The following is a 25,070-nucleotide window of genomic DNA, read 5'->3' as shown; positions in this document are numbered from 1 at the left end:
TGGATAACAAATTATAGAACTCTAATGGAAAAACGAGGTGCTTCCTTAAAACTGCTAACAAAAGATTAAGAATCAACAAGAATCTGTGAACTGGAGATTGGCACTTGCCATCTGCCTCCATACAGATTGAATCATGAGCCACTGCAGCTGCTGACCCTTAATGCCCCCTGAAAGAGCTCAGAGAGGAGATCAGGAGTGAGGCACTTCCCTCTAGGAAAGCGGGCAGAACAGGTCTTCAGAGAGATATTTTCAGAAGATTTTATGAGTCCAATGCTTGCATCTCCTCATATCTAGAAAAGCACTAAAATCCTTCATGGTGACAGCTGCTCCTTGTGACTAACAGTGACCTTCACCAGACTAGCAACGACCTTCTGCAATGTGGGTGCTTAGTTACGTGTGCCTCCACCTTCACCAAAATCACATGTATACTGGCATTTTTCCCTGCCTCTTTGGAGCAGTATTTTAGAGCTATCTGAAATGCTGCCTCCCAGGCTATAGTCCGCATTTTACCCTAAATAAAACTTAACTCTCAACTTTGAAGTTGTGCATGTTTTTAAGTCGACAAATCAATTATAGTAATGATTGAACTGATGAATAAGATTGATAATTTTTATGACTTTTTGTTTGAAATATTACTGGCTTTTTAATCTTTGTTTTCCAGGTATGAGGAAACCTTTCTTCTTAGGCTATGACATAACAACCATTTGGTAAATTATATTTTTGTAAGCAGAATTGAAACTTTTTTCCCTACCTGGTCCCTCCAGAATTTGGAAACTCTTAATGCGCATTTTTATTTTATGGCAATATAGTTATTTACATAAATTCACTAAGAAGCTGCTCTCCTTGTAACAGGACACAATTGGAAATATTGATTTCATTACCAAGTCTTTGACTAGAATGCAGTATTTGAGAATAGGCATTGAGTCAGATATGTCCAGACATCTTTAAGGAACTAAGATTGATGTAAAAGCCATAAAGCCCTTTGGAAATTCAGCCTGGTATCTTGCTTACTTACAAAGTTCCCAGCAGCCTTACCAGGTGAGTAAGACGGTCACTTCCTGGCAGATCAAGAACCTCAGAATATTTTGGGGACCTCAAGAAGAGAGAAATGTTCCCAAATCTATAGGTATTACATGCAAGTCTGATGGCAAATTCTTGGCCTGGCTTGCTGCCTTTGGGTGGCTATTAAAAATTCAGTCTGGGAGTTCCCGTCGTGGCGCAGCGGTTATCGAATCCGACTAGGAACCATGAGGTTGCGGGTTCGGTCCCTGCCCTTGCTCAGTGGGTTAAGGATCTGGCGTTGCCGTGAGCTGTGGTGTAGGTTGCAGACGCAGCTCGGATCCCGCGTTGCTGTGGCTCTGGTGTAGGCCGGTGGCTACAGCTCCGATTCAACCCCTAGCCTGGGAACCTCCGTATGCTGCGGGAGCGGCCCAAGAAATGGCAGAAAGACAAAAAAAAAAAAAAAAAAAAAAATTCAGTCTGGAGAGTCCTTGTGGAAATTCCCACCAGAGGATTTAAAAAAGTTTATGTGTTCAGTTGCCATTCTTGCTGAACTTATGTAAATAATCAGGCCAATCTTAATGAAATTTATTTTTGCAAATAAATTAGTTTTAATGTGGCTTTCTTTGGTAGAAATGAGGATTTTAGAGAGAGAAAAAATGTCTTTCAGAAGAAACTGTAAACACTGTTATAAATATCACATTAGAATACTTAGTCATTTTTGAGGTTTGTTCTTCTACCTGGAAACTGGAATAGATCCCAAACTATTTTACTTTCCTCACATATTTGGCAACAACTCTTCAAACTAACATTTCCAGTTTTTCTCCCACTTTTGACTTGCAATCATTCAAAACCAAAGCTGCCCTTTTCCTGAAGCCCTGCAAACTGAAGCTGAACAGTCTGATATAAACTCAAGAAAGATCACTACAATAGCCCACGCTTAGACAATCTCGATGCCTCTTGCTTTGTAAGCTGCTCAGAAAGTTTACCTGAAAACCTGATGACATCATCAGAGACATTTCAAACTACAGAAGATGCTTTGACCTTAAGATCGATGGCAACTCTCAGGACTCAGACACTGGGTTTGTAACTTCCTCCAACTATTACCCTTGTTTTTCTTTTGTCTCCATAGAAATCATTTTATTAAATACCTGATGGCTTGCACCCTAGCGGTCTCACTTTGAGAGCCCACAGGCATCACTGCCTCCTGAACTGGGTAACTGATTTGACCTATTGGCAGAAGGAAGAAACTGCTTCAGTGAGATAAAGCAATCTGTCAACTCAACTTCTGGGCTGTGACTGGAAACAATCCAGCCCCTAAAGATCAAGAATAAATTTTGACCTCCCCCTAAAAGAATGTAATAGAGGACCTTTTTCAGGAATGGAGATATCACCATAGATAACTAGAGCATGAACTAGGTGTGGTAGATAGGAAGGAACCTGCAAAATCCGTTAAATTCCATTCGGTATCCCATTGTCTCTGCCTGGCTCAGCAAACATTTTTTAACCAAAGTTTGCTTTTTATCTCCATGTGAATTCCCTTCCTCCCCTTTGAAGTCCCAAGCCACTATCCCCAACATTCCCTTTCGTCCTTAGCTAAAGGTGTATTTAAGGTGAGGTTTTTGGCCATTGTGGGGAGTTACTCAGTTCTTCTGGGTCTCTCCTATGTATGCATGTTATTACATTTTGTTTGGTTTTTTCATGTTAAAAAAAAAAAAAAACTAAGTTATTTGTGAACTTTGTTTTTTCCTGCTCCTATCTCAATTTCTGTAGCTAATGTTGACTCATAGAAAAATCAGTGTATTAATTAGCAGTTTCCCAACTTGATTCATCTTCCCAAATTCAAATTAGATTATTCCTTCATTCAATGAGGCTGTAGTACTCCAGACACTGTGAAAAATTCTGAAGATATGGTTCTTGCCTTGCCTTTAGAAGTCTACACCACAATGAGACGGCAAATATTGAACACATAATTAAATGTAAGAAGTTCTAAGGAGCAGTATTACCTTAAATGTGAAGGTTGTCGCTGCCTTAATAGGTGGCTTCTGGAATCTTTATCTTGCTGATCCATTGTAAAAAGTCCAGTTAGCTGGTTCAGAAGTCTTTGGCCTTTTTAAAAAAATGGACATACAGAGTCAATATTCCTTCTTAATTAAGCTTATAACAGAAGGCTGCCATCACAATTTCTAGTTATTAGCATTTTGGACAATATATGCACCTTACAAAGCATACTTAATAAAGCATCATTGTTTTTTTCAGTGTATTTTTAATTTGTTTATGAAAGTATCGTTCATTTACAATGTTGTGTTGATTTCAAATGTAGAGCAAAGTGATTAAGTTATACATACATATATGTGTATTTTTTTTCAGGTCCTTTTTCCTTATAGGTTATTACAAAATATCAAATACAATTCCCTATGCTATACAGTAGGTCCTTTTTGGTTACTTATTTTATATGTAGTGATGCGTATGTGTTAATCCCAAACACCCTTTCAGTCTTTCCTTTAAAGCTAAAAAACATAGGAAACTTTTAGTATTGGAAAAATCAAGCTCTCAGCAAAACAACTTTTTTGTGTGTCTTTTTTTTTTAGGGCCACACCCACGGCATATGGAAGTTCCCAAGCTAGGGGTCAAATCAAAGCTGCAGCTGCTGGCCTACACCACAGTCACAGCAATGCTGGATCCAAGCTACATCTGCAATCTACACCACGCTCACGGCAACACCAGATCTTTAACCCACTGAGCAAGGCCAGGGATCGAACCTGCATCCTCATGGATACTAGTTGGGTTCATTGCCACTGAACCACAACAGGAACTCTGAATCTCTCAGGAAAACTATTTAGCACATTTTATCTGCTCAGTGTTCAGAGCCTCTGACATGGCAGAACTCACTGTCTTCTCCATTTATAAAGTCAACTTGTTCTCATGTAATCTTTTTTCCCCCTCTTTTCATATCCTAGAAGAGGCCATCTTGTACCTTCAAAGTTCAAATCCCATCAAATGGGTCACAGCAAGATTTGAAAACAAAGTGTGATGTGTGTAACAATACTAATACTAATAAAGCAATATATGGAAGTTTCTTAATAAACATACCAATAATTAAGATTTAGTTAAGAAGAAATAAGGCTGAGTGTCAGCTTTCATGTTTTGTCTGAAAATGTTGCTTTATCTTTCATAAAGAGGGATTGCCTAGATGCTCACTGTACAGATAAAAATATTATGCCATTAATGTTGGCACAAGGTAATATAATGATTTGGTTATCCAGACAGCAGTTCACTTTCCAAAAAAGCGAAAGGTTCATGTCATGATGGCTGAGATTCTTGACAAGAGATACCTTCCAACTGAGTATTTCTAAAATCCTGGGTCCAAAAACTACCCAAAATCAGTTTCAAGCTTAAAATGTTAGAACGTTAATACATGTGGCGTATACCATAACTATAGAGCAGGTGAAAAGTGAGACAGGAGTGTCGTGTGAAAAGTGTAAAAGACTAATAAAACTAAGCGAGAAGAAATTTTAAAAGAAAAGCAGAAAACCATGATTGGATGACTTCCTTCTGATGTCACAATTACTCTACTCAACAGGAAATGTAGAAATTAGAAAAGACCCAACAAGTTAAAGTGTAAAACAGTGAGAGGACTCCCACCACATCCTCCTATCGGTACAGGGTGTGGGTACCATGATGCTCAGATTCCAAGCAGAACCTTGGTTCTGGTAAGTTACATTATTGGCCTTTATACCATGTTTTCCTATTTACTATTTCCCATCCCTTATCCTTAACATGTACCTCAGCCTATTACCCATGATAGTTTTTACATAATAGTGCGAAGATCAGGGGACCCCTCATACTTTTTCTTCCAACACTCTATCCTCATTTACATCCTTGGTCCCTGTGTGCCTTCAGTATCATTAGATTTTTGAATATATTTCTCTAGATTTTTCATCTTCCAATTCTTTCTCTAGTCCATTTTACCCGACACCTATTTTTCCTCGATGATACCCTTTTCCCTAAAACCAGGAGAATTTCCACTTCATGGAGAAGTAGAAATGAGTCCCTCATGGGGTCAGAGAGGAAGGATGAACTTTGCTCATCCCCCATTATTCACTGAGTGTTCTCTTGAAGTGGCTACCCCCTGATTATATCATTTGCTTCTTATTCCCATCACTGTCCTCAGGTGAGCACCACGATATTCTCCCACCTTCTGCAAAGGTGTTACTGGCTGTCTTATAGATTCTTGGTGCACCTCTGGCCCTTTACTCTTCTTTCACACCTTGCATCTAATCCACCAGAAAGTTCTATTGGCTCTGCAAAGTATACCATGAATCCAGCTGCTTCACCAGTACTCATCTAATCCTTGCCACAGTTACTTCTCATCTAGATTTCTGCAACAGCCCTCCTAACTGGTCTCTTCCTCCTTTGTTGCTCCTATACCCATAATCTTTGACTTAGTAGAGCTTTCTTCCTAAAGTAGCATTCAGATCTTGTTATTAAAATCCTTCAAAGCTTCATCATTAAACTTCAAAACAAAATTCAGACTCTAAAGTGGCAACCAAACCTACTTGCTCGGGCTTTTGATTCTTGCCTCCCTTCAAGGGAAGACCTAAGGACACACATGCAAACCAAATGCACAGAGACCAGGAAACAACCACATCAGCAGAAATCACCAGCATCACAAAGAAGCAGACAATCCCAAAGGGAGGCCTGTGGCACTATGCTCTCCCAGTGCTAGTGTAGTATGGCCATATGCCTACAGATGACAGCATTGGTAAATGGCCAATGGCCAAGACAGTCCCTGGCCGCCTTCCATAGTGTTGTCCAAGGCTTGCTCATAAAACAAAATAGCAAGAAAGAAGTATTCAACAGTTTTATAATTGGAAGCACTTATTGGAAAAGCTAAAATTATTTCTTGTTTTTACTCCAAGGAGCTGAGACTCTTCAATTAACTGAAACCCTTTCTTGACCAGCTAGAGTGACCAAGGATACTATAATTTGTAGTAATAGCAATATAATTCCTACTTTGAAAGCTCTATGTACAATGAGGATTGATCCTATAATTACCCAAACTGCATTGCCAATGTTTATGATTCAGAGCTTATTCTCTGCTAAATCTCAGGCCACCCTGAGAAAGTCTTTCGGGCCTTTGCTAGTCATCTAACAGCAGCTTTCATGCAGAATTCTTCTTTTTTCTTAGATCCAGACAAATAAGGCTATTCATGAGTAAGTGAAAAAGGTTTTCAGATAATCGAGTGGTGAAGTTATTGTAGACTCTGGTTCATACAGAGAAAGGGGATTAAAAAAATCAAGGAAAGTAGAAACAGAGGATAAGAGATTCATGGTGTGGTGCACGGGGATGTGAAATAATGCTCAAGTAATGCTCTCTGCCTTTCTAAAATTTAACAACTAGTCTATACCATTTCTGAAAATACTTGTCATCTTTCCACAACAAAATTAAATCTCTAACGAACATAGATAATTTATTTCTCCTGAAATTCTTTTTGTACAAATAAGAATGTTATTAGCATAAAATTTTAACAACTAGTCTATACCATTTCTGAAAATACTCGTCTTTCCACAGCAAAATTAAACGTCTAACCAACATAGACAATTTATTTATTTCTCCTGAAATTCTTTTTTTTACAAATAAGAATGTTATTAGCATATTTTATAAAACTCCTTTAAACTGGAATGGAATACCTTACCATAGCTTGCATATTGAAAATAGGATTAAAAAAAAAAAAAAAAACTAGAACAAAGTAAATATGTAAAGCTGGACTTTAAATGTGTCAAAAAAAATCAAAAGGAGTTCCCATGTGGCTTAGCAGGTTAAGAACTTGAGATGGTGTCTGTGAGGATATAGGTTCGATCCCTGGCCTACCTAGCTCAGTGGGTTAAAGATCCAGTATTGCTGCAAGCTGCAGTGTAGGTCACAGATGCTGCCTGGATCCAGTGTTGCTATGGCTGTGATGTAGGCCAGCAGCTGCAACTCCAATTTAACCCCTAGCCCAGGAACTTCCATATGCTGCAAGTACATCCAAAAAAAAAAAAAAAAAAAGAAGGAAAAAAAAAATCAAAGGATGATTATAGCCAACTACAGACATTAGGCATTGTCATAAGTTCTTCATCAAAAATATTTAAAAAGCATCAACTCCAATCAACTTGGAAAGGTAGATAAATCTAGGACCAATATCCTGGTAATTTTTGTTGTCATCTGTGTGGTGGAAGGCATGCTATAAAGCCAGCATCTTATATCAAAACATTGTGTTTTCTGTATTGCTTATAGAAGAAAGAGTCTATCCTTGCAGTTTATTGGCCTGAAGGAACCTTTAGCCCCACCCCTACAAAATACAGCCAAGGCCATAGACTCAACCTTCATGGGCAATCAGCTTTTCTAAATTTCCTGCCTTTACTATTTGGTTAATTTTGGTGAAATCAAATTTAATCAGATCTATAAATACAGAATTTAGAGTGGGGTGACTGCTGTATACTGTCCACTCCAAAAATTGGTTTTGGGCATTCCCTGCTAGTCTAGGGATTAGGAGTCAGCGTATTCACTGCTGTGGCCTGAGTTCAGCCCCTTATCTGGGACCTAAGCTGTCACATCAAGCTGCTGCACACTGCAGCACAATACATAAATAATAAAAATAAATAAAAATTTTTAAAATAATAAAAAATGATATACAAAAACAGGCTTATGTGCATCCTATAAGAAGAACACGAAACATAAGGGTACTTTAGTTAAGAGCAAAAGGATGAAAAAAAGATGTAACGATAAAACTAAGCAGAGAAATAGCAAGATTGGTTTGTACTATATCAGAGAAAGTATATTTAAAAGCAAAGCATATTAGCAGGGATAGGCAGGTCATTTTATTTTTATTTATGTTTATTTTAGTATGTATACTTTATATTTTGCACTAAGGTAAAAAAATTATTGAATTTTTTTTTGAAATTTTTAATTTTTATCTTATTACATTTTCTGCTATTTCAATTTTTAAAAATTCCCCAATTCTTTTATTGTGATTAAGCAGTCATCTTAGAAAATAAAAGGGTCACTTCATTAAGAAGACACAGTGATCCTAAGCACTTATGCGCCACTAATAGACCTTCCAAATGCATGAATCAAACACTGACAGAACTTCAAGAAGAAATAACAAATCCACAACTATAGGAGATTTTGATACTCCTCCACTAATTATTGACAGAACAAATAGATGAGCAATCAATGAAGGTATAGAGATGGAGGATCACGATCAACCAACCTGAGCTAATTAATCCTTACAGGACACACCACCCAACAGCAGCCAATTATACATTCTTTTCAATTGTGCATAGACATTTAACAAGATTGCTCATGTTTTAGGCCATAAAACTGATCTTAACCAGTTTGAAATGATGAAAATCCACATGAAATACGTTTTCTGAGCTTAATGAAATTAAATTAAAAATCAATAACGGAAAGATCTGGAAAATCCCCAAGTGCTTGAAAACTAATGTACTTCTAAATAACCTATGATTCAAATAAGAAATAAAAGGGAATTTAGAAAGATTTAAACTCAATGAAAATATAACATCAAAATATATGGGATGCTAGTAAAGCAGTACTTAGTGGGGGAAATCAGAGTATTAAAAGACTCTATACTAGTAAAGAAAAAAGGTCTCAAGTCAATGACTTCAGATCCCACCCTAAAAATCTAGAAAAATAGAAATTAAGCCCAAAGAAGCACCAAAACCATAATCTGAGCCCAAATCAGTGATTTCCAAAACACAGCAACTGAGAAAACAATTGACACAACAAAAGCAATTGAGAAAATCATACCAAAACCTGTGGATCAATAGACAATCAATAAACTGAATGTTATGGTGGTGTCTTGTGAGAAGGGCCATTTCTTGCTTTGAAGCTAGGGAGAAAGGGTTAGTGTCTAGAGGCTGGAAAAAGCAAGAAAACAGATTTTTTCCCCCCTAGAACCTCTAGGAAAGACTGCAGACCTCCCTTGGTTTTAGCCCAGTGAGATCCATTTTGAACTGATCTCCAGGACAAGAAATGAAGATTCTTATCGAAAGTCACAAGATGGGTCATGGACAAAGCTGGGCTTAAGCTGAGACAGTCAGGCTCTAGGGCCTGCACCTGTGTGGAGGCAGCCTTATGGAAGGGCCTGCATGTGACTGTGCCCCTCTCAACAGCGTCTCCACAACAAGTACAGGCTCCAGTGCATCACAAAGGGAGTCAGCCAGATGGTACAGACTTGATGGTTCTGGCTAGAAGGCAATGTGACTGCCACTGAGACAAGGGGCTCTCATGGTACAAGCACAATGATTTTGCACCTGATACAGAGTACTGGGCAGGATGAAAACATTCAAAGATCTTTTTTTTTTTTTTTTTTTTTTTTTTTGCCATTTCTTGGCCGCTCCTGGGGCATATGGAGGTTCCCAGGCTAGGGGTCAAATCGGAGCTGTAGCCACTGGCCTACACCACAGCCACAGCAACGCAGGATCCGAGCCATGTCTTCGACCTACACCACAGCTCACGGCAACCCCAGATCCTTAACCCACTGAGCAAGGCCAGGGATTGAACCCACATCCTCATGGTTCCTAGTCGGATTCGTTAACCACTGCGCCACGACAGGAACTCCTCAAAGGTCATCTCTTTAAACCAGAGAAGCTGCTGAACTGCTGAAAACTAAAGGGATAAGGAGGAGTTCCCGTAGTGGCTCAGCAGAAATGAATCTGCCTGGCATGCATGAGGACACAGGTTTGATCCCTGGCCTCTCAGTGGGTTAAGGATCTGGCATTGCTGTGAGAAGTGACATTGGTTACAGATGCGGCTTGGATTGCATGTTGCTGTGGCTGTGGTGTAGGCCAGTGGCTACAGCTCCAATTTGACCCCTAGCCTGGGAACCTCCGTATGCCATGGGTGCAGCTTTAAAAAGACAAAAAAAAAAAAAAAAAAAAAAAAAAAAAAAGGATAAGGAAGTCACAGAACACTTTTGAACAGAAAGGAGACATGATTGTAGGTTACTTTAGGAAGCTAAATCTAGAAGCCATAAACTTAATGGATGTGACAAGATGAAGGGGATTAGGCCAAGATGGTGGAACAGAAAGACCTTGAGCTCACCCCATCACACAAACACACCAAAATCACAATGACCTGCTGAATAACCATCAATAAAAAATATTGGAACCTGCAAAGAAAGCTCTACAACTAAAGACATAAAGAAGAAACCACAGAAGAGTTCCCTTCATGGCTCAGTGGTTGATGAACCTGACTAGTATCCATGAGCACATGGGTTCAATCCCTGGCCTTTCTCAGTGGGTTAAGGATCCAGCATTGCCATGAGCTGTAGTATAAGTCACAGACACAGCTCAGATCTGGCATTGCTGTGGCTGTGGCATAGGCCAGCAGCTACAGCTACGATTCAACCCCCTGCCTGGGAACCTCCATAGACCATGAGTGCACCTCTTAAAGAAAAAAAAAAGAGGAAACTACAACAAAATGGTAGGAGGGATGCATTCATGAGATAAGCAAACTTCATACCCCCCGGATGGGTAACGCACAAACCGGAGAATAATTATATTGTAGAGGGCCTCCACAGGAGTGAGAGTTCTGAGCCCTACATCAGGCTTCTCAGCCTGGGGATCCAGCACTGAGAAGAGGAGCTGCCCAAAACTTCATTTGGCTTTGAAGGCCAGCAGGGCTTAATTGTAATAGCTCCACAGAACTGGAAAAACATACAATTTACCTTAAAGATCACACGCAAAATCGCACAAGCACCAGGGCTAAGGAACAAAGCAGAAACTTCGTCAGAGCCTGAGCCAGACCTACCTGCTAGTCTTGGAATGTCTCCTAGGGAGGCAGCAGGTGGTTGTGGCTCACTCTGGGAACATAAAGGCTAGTGGCCAGCTACAAGGAAGTATTCCTCAACATGAACTCCCCTGGAGGCTGTTATCTCTCTTGGGTTATTAGAACCAAGACCTGGCCCCACCCAATAGCCTTTAGGCTCCAGTGCTGGGATGCCCAAGGCCAATCAACTGACTGAGTGGGAACACAGCCCCACCCACTAGTAAACAGGCTGCCTAAAGTCTTCCCACGTCCACCATCTTCTCTAGATACACTCCTAGACATGGGCCTGTCCACCAGAAGGCCAGGGCCCAGCTCCACCCACCAGTGGGCAAGCACTAGCCTTTCCCACCAGGAAGCCTGCAAGCCTTTAAACCAGCCACACCCACCAGGGGGCAAACACTAGTAGCTAGAAAATTATGATCCTACAGCCTATGGAACTGAGTCTGCAAATGCAGTACAGACCCTCCCCTGGGACCAGGTGGCCCCTCATCTTTGGGTGACAAGAGGGGTGTATAGTGCTGTGACACATAGGATGTCCCCTACAGAGGGCCTCTTCTCCAAGGTCAAGATACCTAGGTAATACACTACATACATAAAAATACAAATAGAAATAAATTTAGGAGTTCCCATCGTGGCTCAGTGGTTAACAAATCTGACTAGGAACCATGAGGTTGTGGGTTCAATCCTTGACCTGGCTCAGTGGGTTAAGGATCCAGCGTTGCCATGAGCTGCGGTGTAGGTTGCAGATGCTGCTCGGATCCCTCGTTGCTATGGCTGTGGTGTAGGTTGGTGGCTACAGTTCGGATTAGACCCCTAGCCTGGAACCTCCATATGCTGTGGGTGTGGCCCTAGAAAAGACAAAAAAAAAAAAAGAGAAGAAAAAAGAAATTTAGACAAAATGAAGTCCCAGAGGTATATGGTCTAGACAAGGAAGACGATAAATCCCTAGAAGAAGTAAGTGATGTAGAAATTGGCAAGCTACCTGAAGAAGAGTTCAGAGCAATGCACAGAGTGAGAAGTTAGTTTTTAACAAAGAGTTTAAGTATAAAGAACAACCATAGTTGTTGAATACAATAACTAAAATGAAAAACACTCTAGAAGGAACTGATAGTATAAATGAGACAAAAGAATGGGTCACTAATCTGTGAGACATAGAAGTGGAAATCACTGCTGTAGAACAGAAAACAGAAAAAAGAAAAATGAATGAAAATAAATGAGTATGGTTTAAGCAACCTCTGGGACAACATCAAGCGTAATAATAGTCACACGATAGGGTTTCCAGAAAAAGAGAGAACGGGCAGAGTAAATATTTGAAAAGACAGTAGCTGAACAATTCCCTTAACTTGAAAAAGGAAAGAGTCTCCCAAGTCCAGGAAGCAGAGTCCCCTACAGTATTCACCCAAATAGGACCATACCAAGATACATTGTAATCAAAATGACAAAAATTAAAGATTAAAAGCAGCAAGGGAAAAGCAACAAATAACATACAAGGAAACTCTCACAATACCATCAGCTGATTTTTTGGCAGAAACTCAGCAGGCCAGAAGGGAGTGGCACAACATATGTAAAGTGACAAGAGGAACAAACCCACAACCAAGAATACTCTACCAAGCAAGGCTCTCATTCAGATTTGACAAAGAAATCAAAAGGTTTACAGACAAGCAAAAGCTAAAAGAACTCAGCACCACCAAACCCCTTTTACAACAAATGCTAAAGAAACTTCTTTAGGTGGACGGAGTTGCCGTCATGACGTTGCCATGAGCTGTGGTGTAGGTTGAAGATGCGGCTCAGATCTGGCATTGCTGTGGCTCTGGCACAGGCCAGCAGCTACAGCTCTGATTAGACCCCTAGCCTGGGAACCTCCATGTGCCGCAGGTGTGGCCCTAAAAAGACAAAATACAAAAAAAATAAAATAAAGAAAAAAAGAAACTTCTTTTTAGGGTGTGGCCCTAAAAAGACAAAAAAAAAAAAAAAAAAAGGAAGAAAAAAAGATACTGCTTTAGGTGGAAAAGCAAAGGCCACGTCTAGAAACAAGAAAATTACGAAATGGAAAAGTTCATGGGTAAAGGCAAACATACGTTAAAGGTAGAAATTATTCACACACAAATTAGAAGGGAAGTTAAAAGCGAAAGTAGTAAAATCACCTGTATCTACAATAAGCAGTTAAAGGAGACACACAAAAATTAGATGCAAAATATGATATCAAAACTAATAACCACGAGGGGAGGAGAGTACAAATGCGGTATTAAAAATGACTTCGAAATTAAGAGATCAGCAGCTTAAAACAATCATGCATCTATACAGACTGCAATAGGAAATCCTCATGATAATCACAAATCAAAAATCCATAACAGATATACACACAAAAAGAAAAAGGAGTTCCCATTGTGGCTCAGCTGTAACAAACCTGACTAGTATCCATGAGAACGTGGGTTCAATAACTGGCCTCACTCAGTGGGTTAAGGATCCGGTGTTGAGCTGCGGTGTAGGTTGCAGACGCAGCTCCGATTCCACGTTGCTGTGGCTCTGGCGTAGGCTGGCAACAACAGCTCCGATTCAAGCCCTGGCCTGATAACTTCCATATGCCATGGGTGTGGCCCTAAAAAGACCAAAAAAAAAAAAAAAAAAAAAAAAATTCAGTTTTCAAGTAAGACATTTAACAAAATTTAAAGATAAGCCATAGGCTGGGAGAAGAAAAAAATTGTAAAACATACATCTGATAAGGGATTTGCCTCCACAGAACTCTTATAATTCAACAATAAGACAAATAATCCAATGAAATATTAAAGACTTGAGTAGGCACTTCGCTAAAGAAGATACCTGGATGGCAAATGAGGACATTCCCTTTGTGTATTCTAGCTTCTATAACAAAAATACCATAGATTGAGTTGTTTATAAACACCAGAAACTGGGAGTTCCCGTTGTGGCTCAGCACGTTATGAACCTGACTAGTATCCCTGGCCTCACTCCGTTGCCATGAGCTGCGGTGTTGGTTGCAGATGCATCTTGGATCATGTGTTTCTGTGGCTGTGGCTCCCATGTGACCCCTAGCCTGAGAACTTCCATATGCCGCAGGTGTGGCCTAAAAAAAAGCAAAAATAAATAAAAATAAATACCAGAAACTTATTTCTCACCATTCTAGAGGCTGGAAAGTCCAAGGTCAACATGCTGGCATATTCGATGTCTGGTGAAGGCTTGCCTCTTGGCTCACAGAGCGCTGTCTTATCCAGGTATCCTCACACGTGTGAGCGTTCTCTCTGCCGCTTTCCCCCACTTCCCCCCACTTCCTTCTCCCCACCGCAGACCAGAGCTATAGCTGCAAGTCTGCAGTGTGTAGTCCCAGCCTTGTGCTTTCAGATAATATTTAAAAAACAGAATGAGGGAGTTCTCGTCCTGGCTCAGCAGTAACGAACCTGACTAGGATCCACGAGGAGGCAGGTTCCATCCCTGGCCTCGCTCAGTGGTTTAAGGATCCGGTGTTGCCCTGAGCTGGGGTCTAGGTCACAGAGGGAGCTCAGATCCCGCGTTGCTTCGGCTACAGTGTAGGCCGGCAGCTGTAGCTCTGATTCAACCCAGAGCCTGGGAACTTCCATGTGCTGCAGGTGGGGCCCTAAAGAGCAGAACAAGACGAAACTTGTCCATCTTTGTACAACCTCAAAGTATCACCTTTTATGGACATGGGCTAAGTCAGAGATTCTCAAATTAGGGTCCAGGAACCAGCAGCAGCATTTCAGACTTTGTTAGATATGCAAACTCTGTGGCTCCATTCCTGACTTACTCAATCAAGAACCACTGTGGTTGAACCCAGCAATCTGTGTGCTAACGAGCCGGGCAGTGATTCTGATGGACCTCCCAGGCTAAATCAGTCTTTGATGATTAACATTGAATCTATCTGGGATCCCTTCTTGGAAATAAAGCACCGCAGGGAAGGGCAGCTTCTTCCGACCTCTCGCATTCCCTCCCCTCCCTGAATGTGGACAGTCTGGGCAGAGATACCGAGAATCAGTTCCTGGTGCTGGGGGCAGACAAAGAGAGACAATGGAGGTACCTTGAGAAGATGCACCAACTGGAAGGTGAGACTAATGAGTTGTATGAAACAAGATTACCTTGCTTCTGGTTACCATTTGTCTTTGCTTGTAGGTTTCTTATCTTTAATAAAGCCTTTAATCAAAGTTCCAGCCTCATCTTTGCCCCTGTGAAAATAGAAATGAGACCAGGACCAGGAGCCAACAAACATATGGAAAAACCCCACCTCTGGTCACCCTGATGGTAACAGGGATTCTCCAGAAAACCTTCCAAGAAGTAGATTTGGAGGGAAAACTGCCCTCTGCACTTGGAGACTCCCCTCCAGAACACCTTGGAAGCTTCTGAGTTTGCTTCTGTTAATGAAAGAGGCTTTATTATAGTTCATTCAAAGGTCTGTGGATGTGATAAGGCTTGCATTCATATTTTTGCTACTTGCAAAAAATTTATAAAATATAAAAATAACAAAAATAAACTAACCCATAGTACATAAACAGACTTTGCTAATGATTTTAATACTTGTTAATATTTTTGGTGTTAAGTTTTTTTTTTTTAATTTTGTGTTCCATTGGAGGAAATTTTATTAAGAAAATTGGCCAAAAAAAATTTTTTTTTACTGGGATCGACTGGTAGAGTTGCTTTTATATTTATTGAAAGGATTGGAAGAACAGAAAAAGATCCCCGTGGTGTGAAATCAGTTGCAGTGTTCATATCCTTCTTGGGAAAAATTCAGAACAAAGCTTCTCGGGATTGAATAATGTGTTAAAACATATTTCATGAAACACAGTAATCTCCATATATTTTTGAAAAACTTCTGTATCTGAATGCGTGTGTACAAGCTTCGGGCACCTGTGCACATAAGAAGAGGAGAGAAGAAAGTCAGATAGAGCCACCTTTCCAAAAGCCTTTGTAATCTTGAAGGGGACCTTGTCTCTGGAAAAGAAAAAGAAAAAAATTGCAAGAAAAAGAGGCCATGTTTTTCAAGGATGAATGAAATTGGGAATTTTTTTCTGCATTTTTTTCTTTTATTGTGAGAAGCTGGCTTCAGATAAATGACAGATTAAGCAGAGGTGAATATTGAAGAAAGATTCCATGTAATGGCTTTGAAAGGTATAGCAAAAATGATTCTTTTTATTGTTATCTTTCACTAAGTTGGTTTATACAAAAGATGAAATTCATTCGTTTTGTTCTTGTTGTTATTTCTTCCCCATTTCTGAAAGTTTATTTCTTACTTCCAAGGAACAGAGGGGAGAAGAGCCCCACTTAGAACCTCTGATACCAGGAGGCTGCTTAAATGTCTTTTTTCAAGTATTACCCAGGATGAGGCTTAGAATATTGTATTTATGCGGTAGTGGCCAAATCTCTGAGAGAATGAGGAATGGGGAGAAGCTCTAAGAAGCTCTGCTCTGTGTAATAGTGGGGTGCTGGTTCTCTGAGCTAGAATGTGAACTAAGATCCAGTACTGCCTGATCTAAGGGAGCTGTATTCACAGACAATTTGACAGGCTAGGGAGCCATGGAACAAAGGGTAAGCTGAGTTCTGGTTGTGGGCTGAGTCAAGTCTTTGGGGGAAGAGAGGATCCCGGGACACAGGAACTCACTGCTTCATACTTTGCTAGGGTCCTCACACACCTTCAGTAAGTCCCCCATCTCTCTGTGAACCTGAAGAGGACCTGATGTCACCTACCTCTAAGGGCAGGATCAGAAGGTTCAAGTGCATAGTCAAGGGATTCATTTCGGGGGTATGGGAGCATGCAAAAGCATTTTGCCCCTACCCTCCAAATTGAAAACTAAACAAAGGTCCAACTAACTAAAGCCCAACTCCTGAATTCCTTAGCTGAGACGTCTGGCCATTTCCTACTCTGTCTTTTTTTTTTTTTTTTTTTCTTTTTTTAAAATATGTCTTTTCTTTTTCTCTTCTTTTCTCGGCCACACCTTTTCAGCCACACCTGTGGCATGCAAAAGTTCTGGGTCCAGGGATTGAACCCTCACCACAGCAATAATGACACTGGGTCCTTAACCCTCTGTGCCACCAGGAAACTCCCCCTACAGTGTCTTTTGAACCAGACTGAAGACCTTCAGATACTTGAGATCTGTTACTACCGTGGGTCATGACATGAGTGAGGGGATGGGACTTAGAGTCCTGAGTATGAGAAAGAGATGGAATCCCCAACCTGTGTTATATATAAATGTGTCTGCTTTCCTGCTATTCTTGCATTATAAATTTTTAAATTTTGAAAAGTTTTTAATTACTCTTCCAGACTCTTTCACCAATTACTGTCTCAAATTTGGGTTTTCTCTCTATCTCTTGCCCTGTTTTTATTAACTTCTTAAGTCTCTCTTTCTTCCAATTCCTGTATTTTTGCCTTTTTCATGTGTGAGCTCCTTCTCTCTTTTGCTGCCATTTTGTTCATGTACTTAATAATAAAATGCTTCAGCAAGGCACTGATCCAATTACCCCAACTTTGAAATAGATAGTTTTGCAAGTGGAGGCATGCATGCATCTTAAGTTGACCAGACTAATGAGAAATGAGAATCAAACTCAGCAGTTTAGCTTCAGGGCCTATACTCTTGACCACAAAGCCATGATACTCTTCACTGTCTTTTTCTTTTTCCTTTTTTTTTTATTTTGACATTTATAGTGATTTTTATTTTTTCCATTATAGCTGGTTTATAGTGTTCCGTCAGTTCTCTACTGTACAGCAAGGTGACCCAGTTACATATACATGTATACATTCTTTTTTAATATTACCATGTTCCATCGTAGGGAGTGGGATGGATTGGGAATTTGACGTTAATGGATGCAAAATCCATTGTCTCTTCACTTTGGATGTTAATTAAGAGCAGGAGATTCATGCCAGTGCCTTGGAATGGGATTTTCCACCACTGAGAATTTTGAAATGCATAGGAAGTTTTGCCTGTTGTCTCTTTTATCAGTATCTCATATTCTCTACAATTTGGCTGATAGTCCCCAAGGATTATTTTTTATTGGATTCATTGGTGCATTCAGTGAATGTAGGGGTAGTTTACTTTGGGCCAGGCACTCTTTAAACCTCTTTCTCTCTACATCTGCCCACAGGGTCCCTGTAAGCCTATTTTGCAAATTTCTCTACAGCTGCATCTCTTATTTTGCACTGCTTTCTCTAAATTCCTCTCTACTCCTGATGTTTCTTGTGTTCTACCCTTATCTCTGATCCTGTACCTAGACTTTATTTTCCTCTTTCACTCTTCCTATTATATAATCACAAATACTACCTGTCCTATTAGACATATGACCTCCTCACACATTCATGGGATCAGTCAGGACAGGAGAACCTTCATACCAGCTTCTTGAAATGAAGTCCCATCATAGAAATATGACAGCATTCTGAGAAACTGGACCTTTTGCCACCTCCTCCCTTAGGATCTTACAAATTTACTGCTGGGTCTCAGGTAAGAACAAGCAGCCCCCATTTCTCATTCTGGGATATTTAGATGATCAAGCCATCTTATGCTGTGAAGGTGAAGAGCAAGAGCAGAGCCCTGGTAAGTGGGTAGAGACATTCCAGACCTCTGTACTGAGATCTGGACCAGAGAGAAGACTGAAGAAGAAGGAAACGGATTTCAGAGTGATTTTATCAGACATCACGTCTCAGTGGGGCCAGAGTAGAGATGCATAGAGGAACAGTCATAAGCTGGTAACAAGGACAGGCTCTATTCCTTCACAGCATAATGCTAATACAGACATTAGATTTTAGCAAAGAGATGCCATGTCCTTGAGCCAGCATCAAAAAAACTTCCCCAATCCAGAAGAGCGGGAGGTAATAGGAACTAGCCTGACTGTCCCTTCAGAATAAGAGAAGCACAGGGGCTATGAGAATAGAACAGCCTCTGTCTGAGGTTGGAGCCAAGGTTTATATCTCCTCAGGCCACGCTGGCTGCTAAAGTCCAGTGGATGACTCAGCTATGGGTTTTTGAACATCTGGTTATTAAAGGCAGGGTGTTGTCACCCTCTACTCAGAATTATGTGGGCAGCAATCCACAAGGGCTGTATTAATGGGGTTTTTCAGTGAAATATGGAGACATTAGAAGGGACTTCCTGCCAAGGAGAGGTTCTTCACTCCACTGCCCTGGAACTACCAAGTCTGCTCCAGAGGCTCAATAAGGAAATGATCCTCGCTCCCATCCCTCTCACTCCCGTATTGTGCGTGTCTGTGTCAACACTGTTTTACTACGTTGTTTACAGAGTCCAGTTGACACCAAATCCTTGAAGGACCCCCCAAAAAGAGAAAAATACTTACTGTGCCAAATTTTCAGAAAATTAAAGAGGCATTTAATAGACATCTGGAACTTGAAATGTGGATCTATAAGAGGCTCACCGAATCCACTATATCCGGGGCCCTCAGTCTCTGGATCCAGATCCTTGAGGTCAACTTATTAGGAAGAACAGATGTAGCAGGTTGTATTCCTTCCCCTCTCCACCCCCAAAAAGATTCAACAATGCATCCAATCCCTCCTTCTTTTCCTACAGGTTAATATCAATACTGCTCCTCACTGAGAGTGCTCCATCCCTTTGAATCTGGGTAGGGTTGTGACCATAACAGAAGAATATTCTGTATTGCCCAAAACTACAACCTGACGATATTGGGATGCTTGCTCTAGGAAACTTAATCACCATGCTGTGAGGAAGCCCAAGCAGCCACACGAAGAGGCCATATGAAGATATTTTAGACCACAACCTCAGCTGAAGAAACCTAGACTTTGTGTCACCTGCCAGACTTGTGACAGAAGAAATCTTTCATGTTTCCAGTATATACTCAGTTGCCGTAAGAATGACCACAAGGTGAGTCTACAGACCCTACAGATTCACTGTACTCTGGATTTTGGCCAGAACTGCATTTCTTACCTGATTCTCCTTTGTTCCTAGTCTAACACAAGGCGATGATTATGCTTCAGGTCTCCATGTACCAATTAAAACTCACACCCTGGAGTTCCCATCATGGCTCAGTGGTTAACAAATCCGACTAGAAACCATGAGTTTGTGGGTTCGATCCCTGGCCTCGATCAGTGGGTTAAGGATCCGGTGTTCCTGTGAGCTGTGGTGTAAGTTGCAGACACAGGTTGGACCCTGTGTTGCTATGGCTCTGGCGTAGGCCTGCAGCTATAGCTCTGATTCGATCTCTAGCCTGGGAACCTCCATATGCCGTGGGAGCGGCCATAGAAAAGGCAAAAAGACCAAAAAAATAAGTAAATAAAAAATTTTTTTAAATACAAGTTTTTCATTACAGACATGTGGGAATAAAATCAACTTTTATATATTGACTTTTTGTTCTCTGATCTTGCTAAAGTTACTACTTCCAAGTTTTGGGTTTTTTTTTTAGTAGATTCCTTGGGATTTTCCACACTCAGTTATACCATCAATGAGTACATATATTTTTACTTTATTTCTTCACAAACGTTTGAAAATTTCTTTATCTTACCTTATTGCACTAGCTAGCACTTCCAGTGTAATATTAATTAGGAGTGGTGAGGCTGAGAGAGAACATCTTATTTTATTAAATGAAAAAAATTTTCTCTCTCACTGTTAAGAATGATGTCACCTTTAGATTTTCCATAGAAACACTTGATTGGGTTAAGTAAGTTTCCCTCCATTCCTAGATTGCTGAGAAATTTTATCATGAATGAATGTTGAATTTTGCTAAATATTTCTGCATTATTAATATTGCAATATGATTTTCTTTTGTAAGTTAATACTGGTCATTTACATTGATTATATTTCAAATGTTGAAGCAGTGTCACATTTCTCGGATAAACAAACTTTGTCATAATATATTATCTTTTTATTTATTTCTAAATTTGTGTTGCTAATATTTTGTTGAGGATTTTTCCCCCTATGTTCATGAAGGATGGATAATGTAGTTTTGTTGTAATGTTTTTGTCTGATTTTTGATTCAATTATTTTCTGTGTTTGTCTGTTCTCTTTTCATCTTCATTGATTTCTTATGTAACTTTTATTATTTATTTATTATTCTTTTTAACTTGATGTTCTCTGAGCTCCCTGGATCTGTTGTTTGGCTACAAATTAATTTGGTGAACTTCTCCTTAGCATCATAAAATATATATTTATTCCTTTCTCTCCTTCTTCCCCTTCTGGCATTCTCATTACAAATATTATTTTTAAAGTTGTCCTATGGTTCTTGGATATTTTGTTCTTTTTCCCCCTTTTTTCCTTTAAAAGTTTGAAATTTTGAAAATTTCTATGAAGACATTCTTAAAATCAAAATTTGCTCAGGTATGTCTAGATTACTAAGGAGCATATTAAAACCATTCTACATTTCTGTTACACTGTTTTTATCTCTACAATTTAAAAAATATACTTTCTCAGAATTTTCATCTCTATCTTTTTTAAGAAGAATGCTCTGGCATTTTTCAAAATGGTTGTTTCCCCCCACCCCACCCACCCCCAAAGCAGGATGGAGTTTTCTCAACAGTTACTTTGAATATCTGGTAGAGTTCCTGGAGGTAGGGCCCCTTCTGTTATTGGATTCTCTTGGATTTTTTTTTTTTTTTTAACTCTGACTTATCCAGAAGTAGCTAACTATTGTTCAGTGTCATCCAGAACCCTTTTTTTTTCTTTCATATTTTTGGTATCCTTAGAATATTGGCTTTTCTCCTTAAGCTAGTTCATGTTGTGAGCACACAATGGCTCTGCAGATGGGTATTGTATCCAAAAAATGTCCAGAAGCAGAAAAAGCAGTTTTTTCTTCAATGCATCTCTTTTCAAGCAAGAAAACTGTAGTATTGTCCCAGGAGTCTTAGTTTCTTATTTCATTGGCCAGAATTGGGGCAAATACCTTGTGCTAACCAATCTGAGAGAGAAAAAATGGAAAGATTGTGATGGTTTTAGACAAAATATAACCCATTGCCAATGAATGAGCCAAGAACCTCTGATTTCTTTTATCTTTGTTAAAGAGAAAACACATGTGAAAAATAGTGAATTTCCAATATGGAACTGATGGAATGTTGGAAATGATGGAAAATAATAACACTTTTTATTAGTCTGTAGGGCTCTTTTTGTGCCTCCCCATCCTATTCAAAACATGACCTCTCCTGCTATAGTACATATGTGTATGAGTGAGAGAAGACTCAACTCACATGCCCAGGGTAAAGAATGTCTTTTCCTTTTATTTTCTCAGAAACATGAAATCTACTTCTGTGCAGTGTTTTCCCAGTGAGTTCATCTGTTCCATCTGCCAGGACTGTTTCACAGACCCTGTCACCATTAGCTGTGGGCACCGCTTTTGTACTCCCTGTCTCTGTCTCATGTGGGAAGATGCCCACACACCTACTTGCTGCCCTGTGTGCAAGGCAATATCTCCAACAATGGACTTCAAGAGCACTATTTTGGCTAAGGAACATATTCTTCCTACCAGAAAATCAGTTGTCTGCCAATTACCTAGCTCTGCCAAGTGGATGTGTCGGAAACACCAAGTGATAAAGAACTACTTCTGTCAAACCAACAAGAGCCTGCTGTGTTTATGCTGCTCTCATTCCCCAGAACATGCCACTCATGTACACTATCCAATACAGCAGGCTGCAGAGCACTGCAGGGTAAGTGATATCTCTGAATGCACTTTCAAATGGGGAGGACCCTGTACTGGACAGACAAGGAGGAAAATACATTGATGATAATGATGATGATTTTATGCAATACACAAATAGAATTTCTGAACACATGTGGAAGGTACTATTCTAAAATCTAGGGATAAACGGTGAAGATCCTAGACCACATCCTTGCTCTCCTGAGGTTGAAATTCTGTTGGGCTGAAAGAGAGGAATGATGATAAAGTGAATGAGGATTGGGGTGCTGGTATTTCGGTGTAAGTAACATGGTGATAAGTGTCTAGTTTCAAGAACAGGTATTGGCCACTACAATCATGATTACAACGATCTTGTTCTAACAATAGCAGATTTAGAAACACTGGCCAGTGATTTCTAATAATACCATAGACCCACTGTGGGTTCCTATTTCAAAATTAAACATGAAGTAAGATTCACTTCTGAAAATGGACCAGGTTACCATAATATCAGGGCTAGATTCCTCAGATAATAGATTACATTTTCCAAATTCAGGAACTCTATTTTTGGTTGATCTCTCAGATTTGACTGTTAGTTTTCCCAAGGAAAATCACTGACATCCTTGTTCTCTTTTATTGTTTGTCCCATATCCCTTCCCTTATATCTTCTTTTGAGTATCTGAAATGTACTACATTTGCTTTTCTAGTGCTCCAAATTATAGTTCTTTTGCAGGAGAACCTTCTGATTCATATGAAGTCTATTTGGAAAAAGAAACAGGAAAATCAGAGAAATATAAAAAAAGTGACCAGCATATTCAGAGTATGGGAGGTAAGCCGTAGACCCTGTATCCCTTGGAACCAGCTTGGGACAAATATCCTGGTAACTTACAGTGGAAGAACTTGAGTTGAACCACCGTGTCCCCTGAGAGAGTGATCAGAGAGAGCTACATGTGGGAAAACATGACCTTCAATGTAGGATTTCATATCAGATGAACCCAATACGTGACTAAAAGATTTTTCCTGATTTTCTTGATAAAACAATATTTATCACTAATAATTCAGCAGGGACAAGAAAATGCAGTATCACAAAAGAGAAAGCAATGGTCACTGAGATGGAGGTTCAAATAGAGTTCTGTAGGAGCCTAGTAAATTTTGAATGTGAAGAAAATCTTCTCAAACAAGTGAAAACCATTCCGATGCTAATGTACTAGTAGAATCTATAAGTCCATGGGTATTCATGGCACAGAGACCTAAGGAACAAGATGGAAGTGAGACAAATCATGGAATTGTCTGGGGCCAGCAAGAAGCTCCTACTGATTAGTACCTAGGGTAAAAGGCAGGCTAGAAATGTAATTAGGGCCATTGCAAGATTGTGAGTGCCTAGCCAAGGATTTGGGGTTGTGTCATTCATTGATTCATATATGTGAACTGAGAACCTGAAATTGAAGAAGGAAGCTCTAATTTTAGTTTTGAAGAACACAATCACTTCTAAAGACGACCTATCAACTGGCCATATTAGAGAATACTATTTCATTAAGCAGAAATCTATATATAGTGCTGTGAGAATACCAAAGGGTGATAATAAAATTATCTCGATCATTTAGGATGATTTCCTAATGAACCATTCATCCAAAGGTGGGCGCATGGTGTGTTCCTCACTGTTGTAGGCCAACAAAGAGATAGATGGACAGGAACACCCGCTGACCTCCACAGGTTATAATCTAGCAAGAGAAGTCATACAGCAAATAAAAGAGTACCATTTATAATACATCATATCTGTGAAGTGTGAGGGAGACAATTAAATCAGGGGTGTATATAAGTCACACAGGTTAAGGGAATGTATGCTGTCAGGGAAGCCCCATCTGAAGGTGACATTGGGTAGAGATCTACAGGAGCAAAGAGAGTGAAGCAGCAGCTCTCTGAGAACACATTCTTCTGGAACAGAGAAAACAGTTTGGGTGCCCCCTCCCAATTCAAATGTTGAAATTCTCTTCCCCCAAAGTGAGGGTGTTAGGAGGTGGGGCTTTCGGGAGGTGATTAGGTCATGAGGGCAGAGCCCTTATGAATGGGATTAGTATCCTTATACAAGAAGCCCTGGAGAGGTCCCTTGCCTTTTCTGCCATGTGAGAACACTCAAAAAGATGGCTTTCTAGCAAGTGGCTCTCACCAGACACCCAGTCTGCCGGCGCTGATCTTGGATTTCCCACCTTAAAGAACTGGGGAGAAATAAATGTCTGCTGTTCTCGTGCTTTTGCAATAGCAGCCCAAGTGAATTAAGACAAGTTTGTGATCCAGAACACATAGACAGTAAAAGATAAGGGAAGGCTAACACCATCCAGATACATGATCTGATTCATCCAATGTCCCTGCAGGGTTTTGTAAATCACCGGATGATGATGATAAGGGCAGAATACCCGAAAGTATGTCAATATCTCCAGGAAGAAAAGCGAAGACATTTAGAGATCTTGGCAACTGAAGGCAAGATTGTTTTTCAGCGACTCAGGGGGAATGTAACCAGAATGATTCACATGGGGAAACTCCTGAGAAGAATATATGGGGAGCTGAAGGAGATGTGCCTTAAAGCAGATGTGGAGATGCTCCAGGTAAGGACGAAGGAAGGAGTAGGGTGCTGAACACCAGGCTGCTTGAAAAGTATTT

The 25,070-nt window shown here is 40.1% G+C and overlaps 2 protein-coding genes across 16 annotated transcripts in view; one reads left to right on the top strand and one right to left on the bottom strand.

Moving 5' to 3' along the window:
- NAALAD2 (N-acetylated alpha-linked acidic dipeptidase 2) overlaps window positions 1-25,070 on the bottom strand; it is a 115,435-nt gene that overhangs the window by 52,568 nt on the left and 37,797 nt on the right. For 2 of the 8 annotated variants that reach the window (XR_014816718.1, XM_084978331.1), the window contains exons 2-4: window positions 14,941-15,027; window positions 13,969-14,849; window positions 3,006-3,108 (exon numbers count right to left, since the gene is read on the bottom strand). Coding sequence is in view for 6 of the 8 variants with exons in the window: in XM_084978331.1 (XP_084834457.1) it covers window positions 3,006-3,070 (65 nt within the window). In the remaining 2 variants the exon portion in view is untranslated. Of the gene's footprint in view, window positions 1-3,005; window positions 3,109-5,558; window positions 5,621-6,698; window positions 6,861-10,816; window positions 10,929-13,968; window positions 14,850-14,940; window positions 15,028-15,750; window positions 15,791-25,070 lie in introns of those variants that run through there. The other 6 variants (XR_014816717.1, XM_084978330.1, XM_084978334.1 and 3 more) reach the window with 5 other exon arrangements.
- Window positions 1-25,070, top strand: part of LOC106504145 (tripartite motif-containing protein 77-like) — a 30,846-nt gene that overhangs the window by 1,346 nt on the left and 4,430 nt on the right. Inside the window, exons 1-7 of one of the 8 annotated variants that reach the window (XM_084978337.1) lie at window positions 4,608-4,712; window positions 13,977-14,064; window positions 14,816-14,907; window positions 19,367-19,678; window positions 22,032-22,446; window positions 23,146-23,241; window positions 24,785-25,015. In XM_084978337.1, coding sequence (XP_084834463.1) covers window positions 19,668-19,678; window positions 22,032-22,446; window positions 23,146-23,241; window positions 24,785-25,015 — 753 coding nt within the window. In that variant the 5' untranslated portion in view covers window positions 4,608-4,712; window positions 13,977-14,064; window positions 14,816-14,907; window positions 19,367-19,667. Of the gene's footprint in view, window positions 1-1,971; window positions 2,082-4,582; window positions 4,713-13,976; window positions 14,065-14,540; window positions 14,908-19,366; window positions 19,679-22,031; window positions 22,447-23,119; window positions 23,242-24,784; window positions 25,016-25,070 lie in introns of those variants that run through there. The other 7 variants (XM_084978339.1, XM_021062626.2, XR_014816719.1 and 4 more) reach the window with 7 other exon arrangements.

This window comes from Sus scrofa, chromosome 9 (assembly GCF_054392235.1).
Source record: "Sus scrofa isolate SSC_HxYL_T2T_F1_AM1 chromosome 9, Sscrofa_HxYL_maternal_Yorkshire_Landrace_v2.0, whole genome shotgun sequence".
In the NCBI taxonomy this organism is placed as follows: domain Eukaryota; kingdom Metazoa; phylum Chordata; class Mammalia; order Artiodactyla; family Suidae; genus Sus; species Sus scrofa.
The sequence above is the reverse complement of the archived record's forward strand: the minus strand, read 5'-3'. Positions and strand labels throughout refer to the sequence as shown.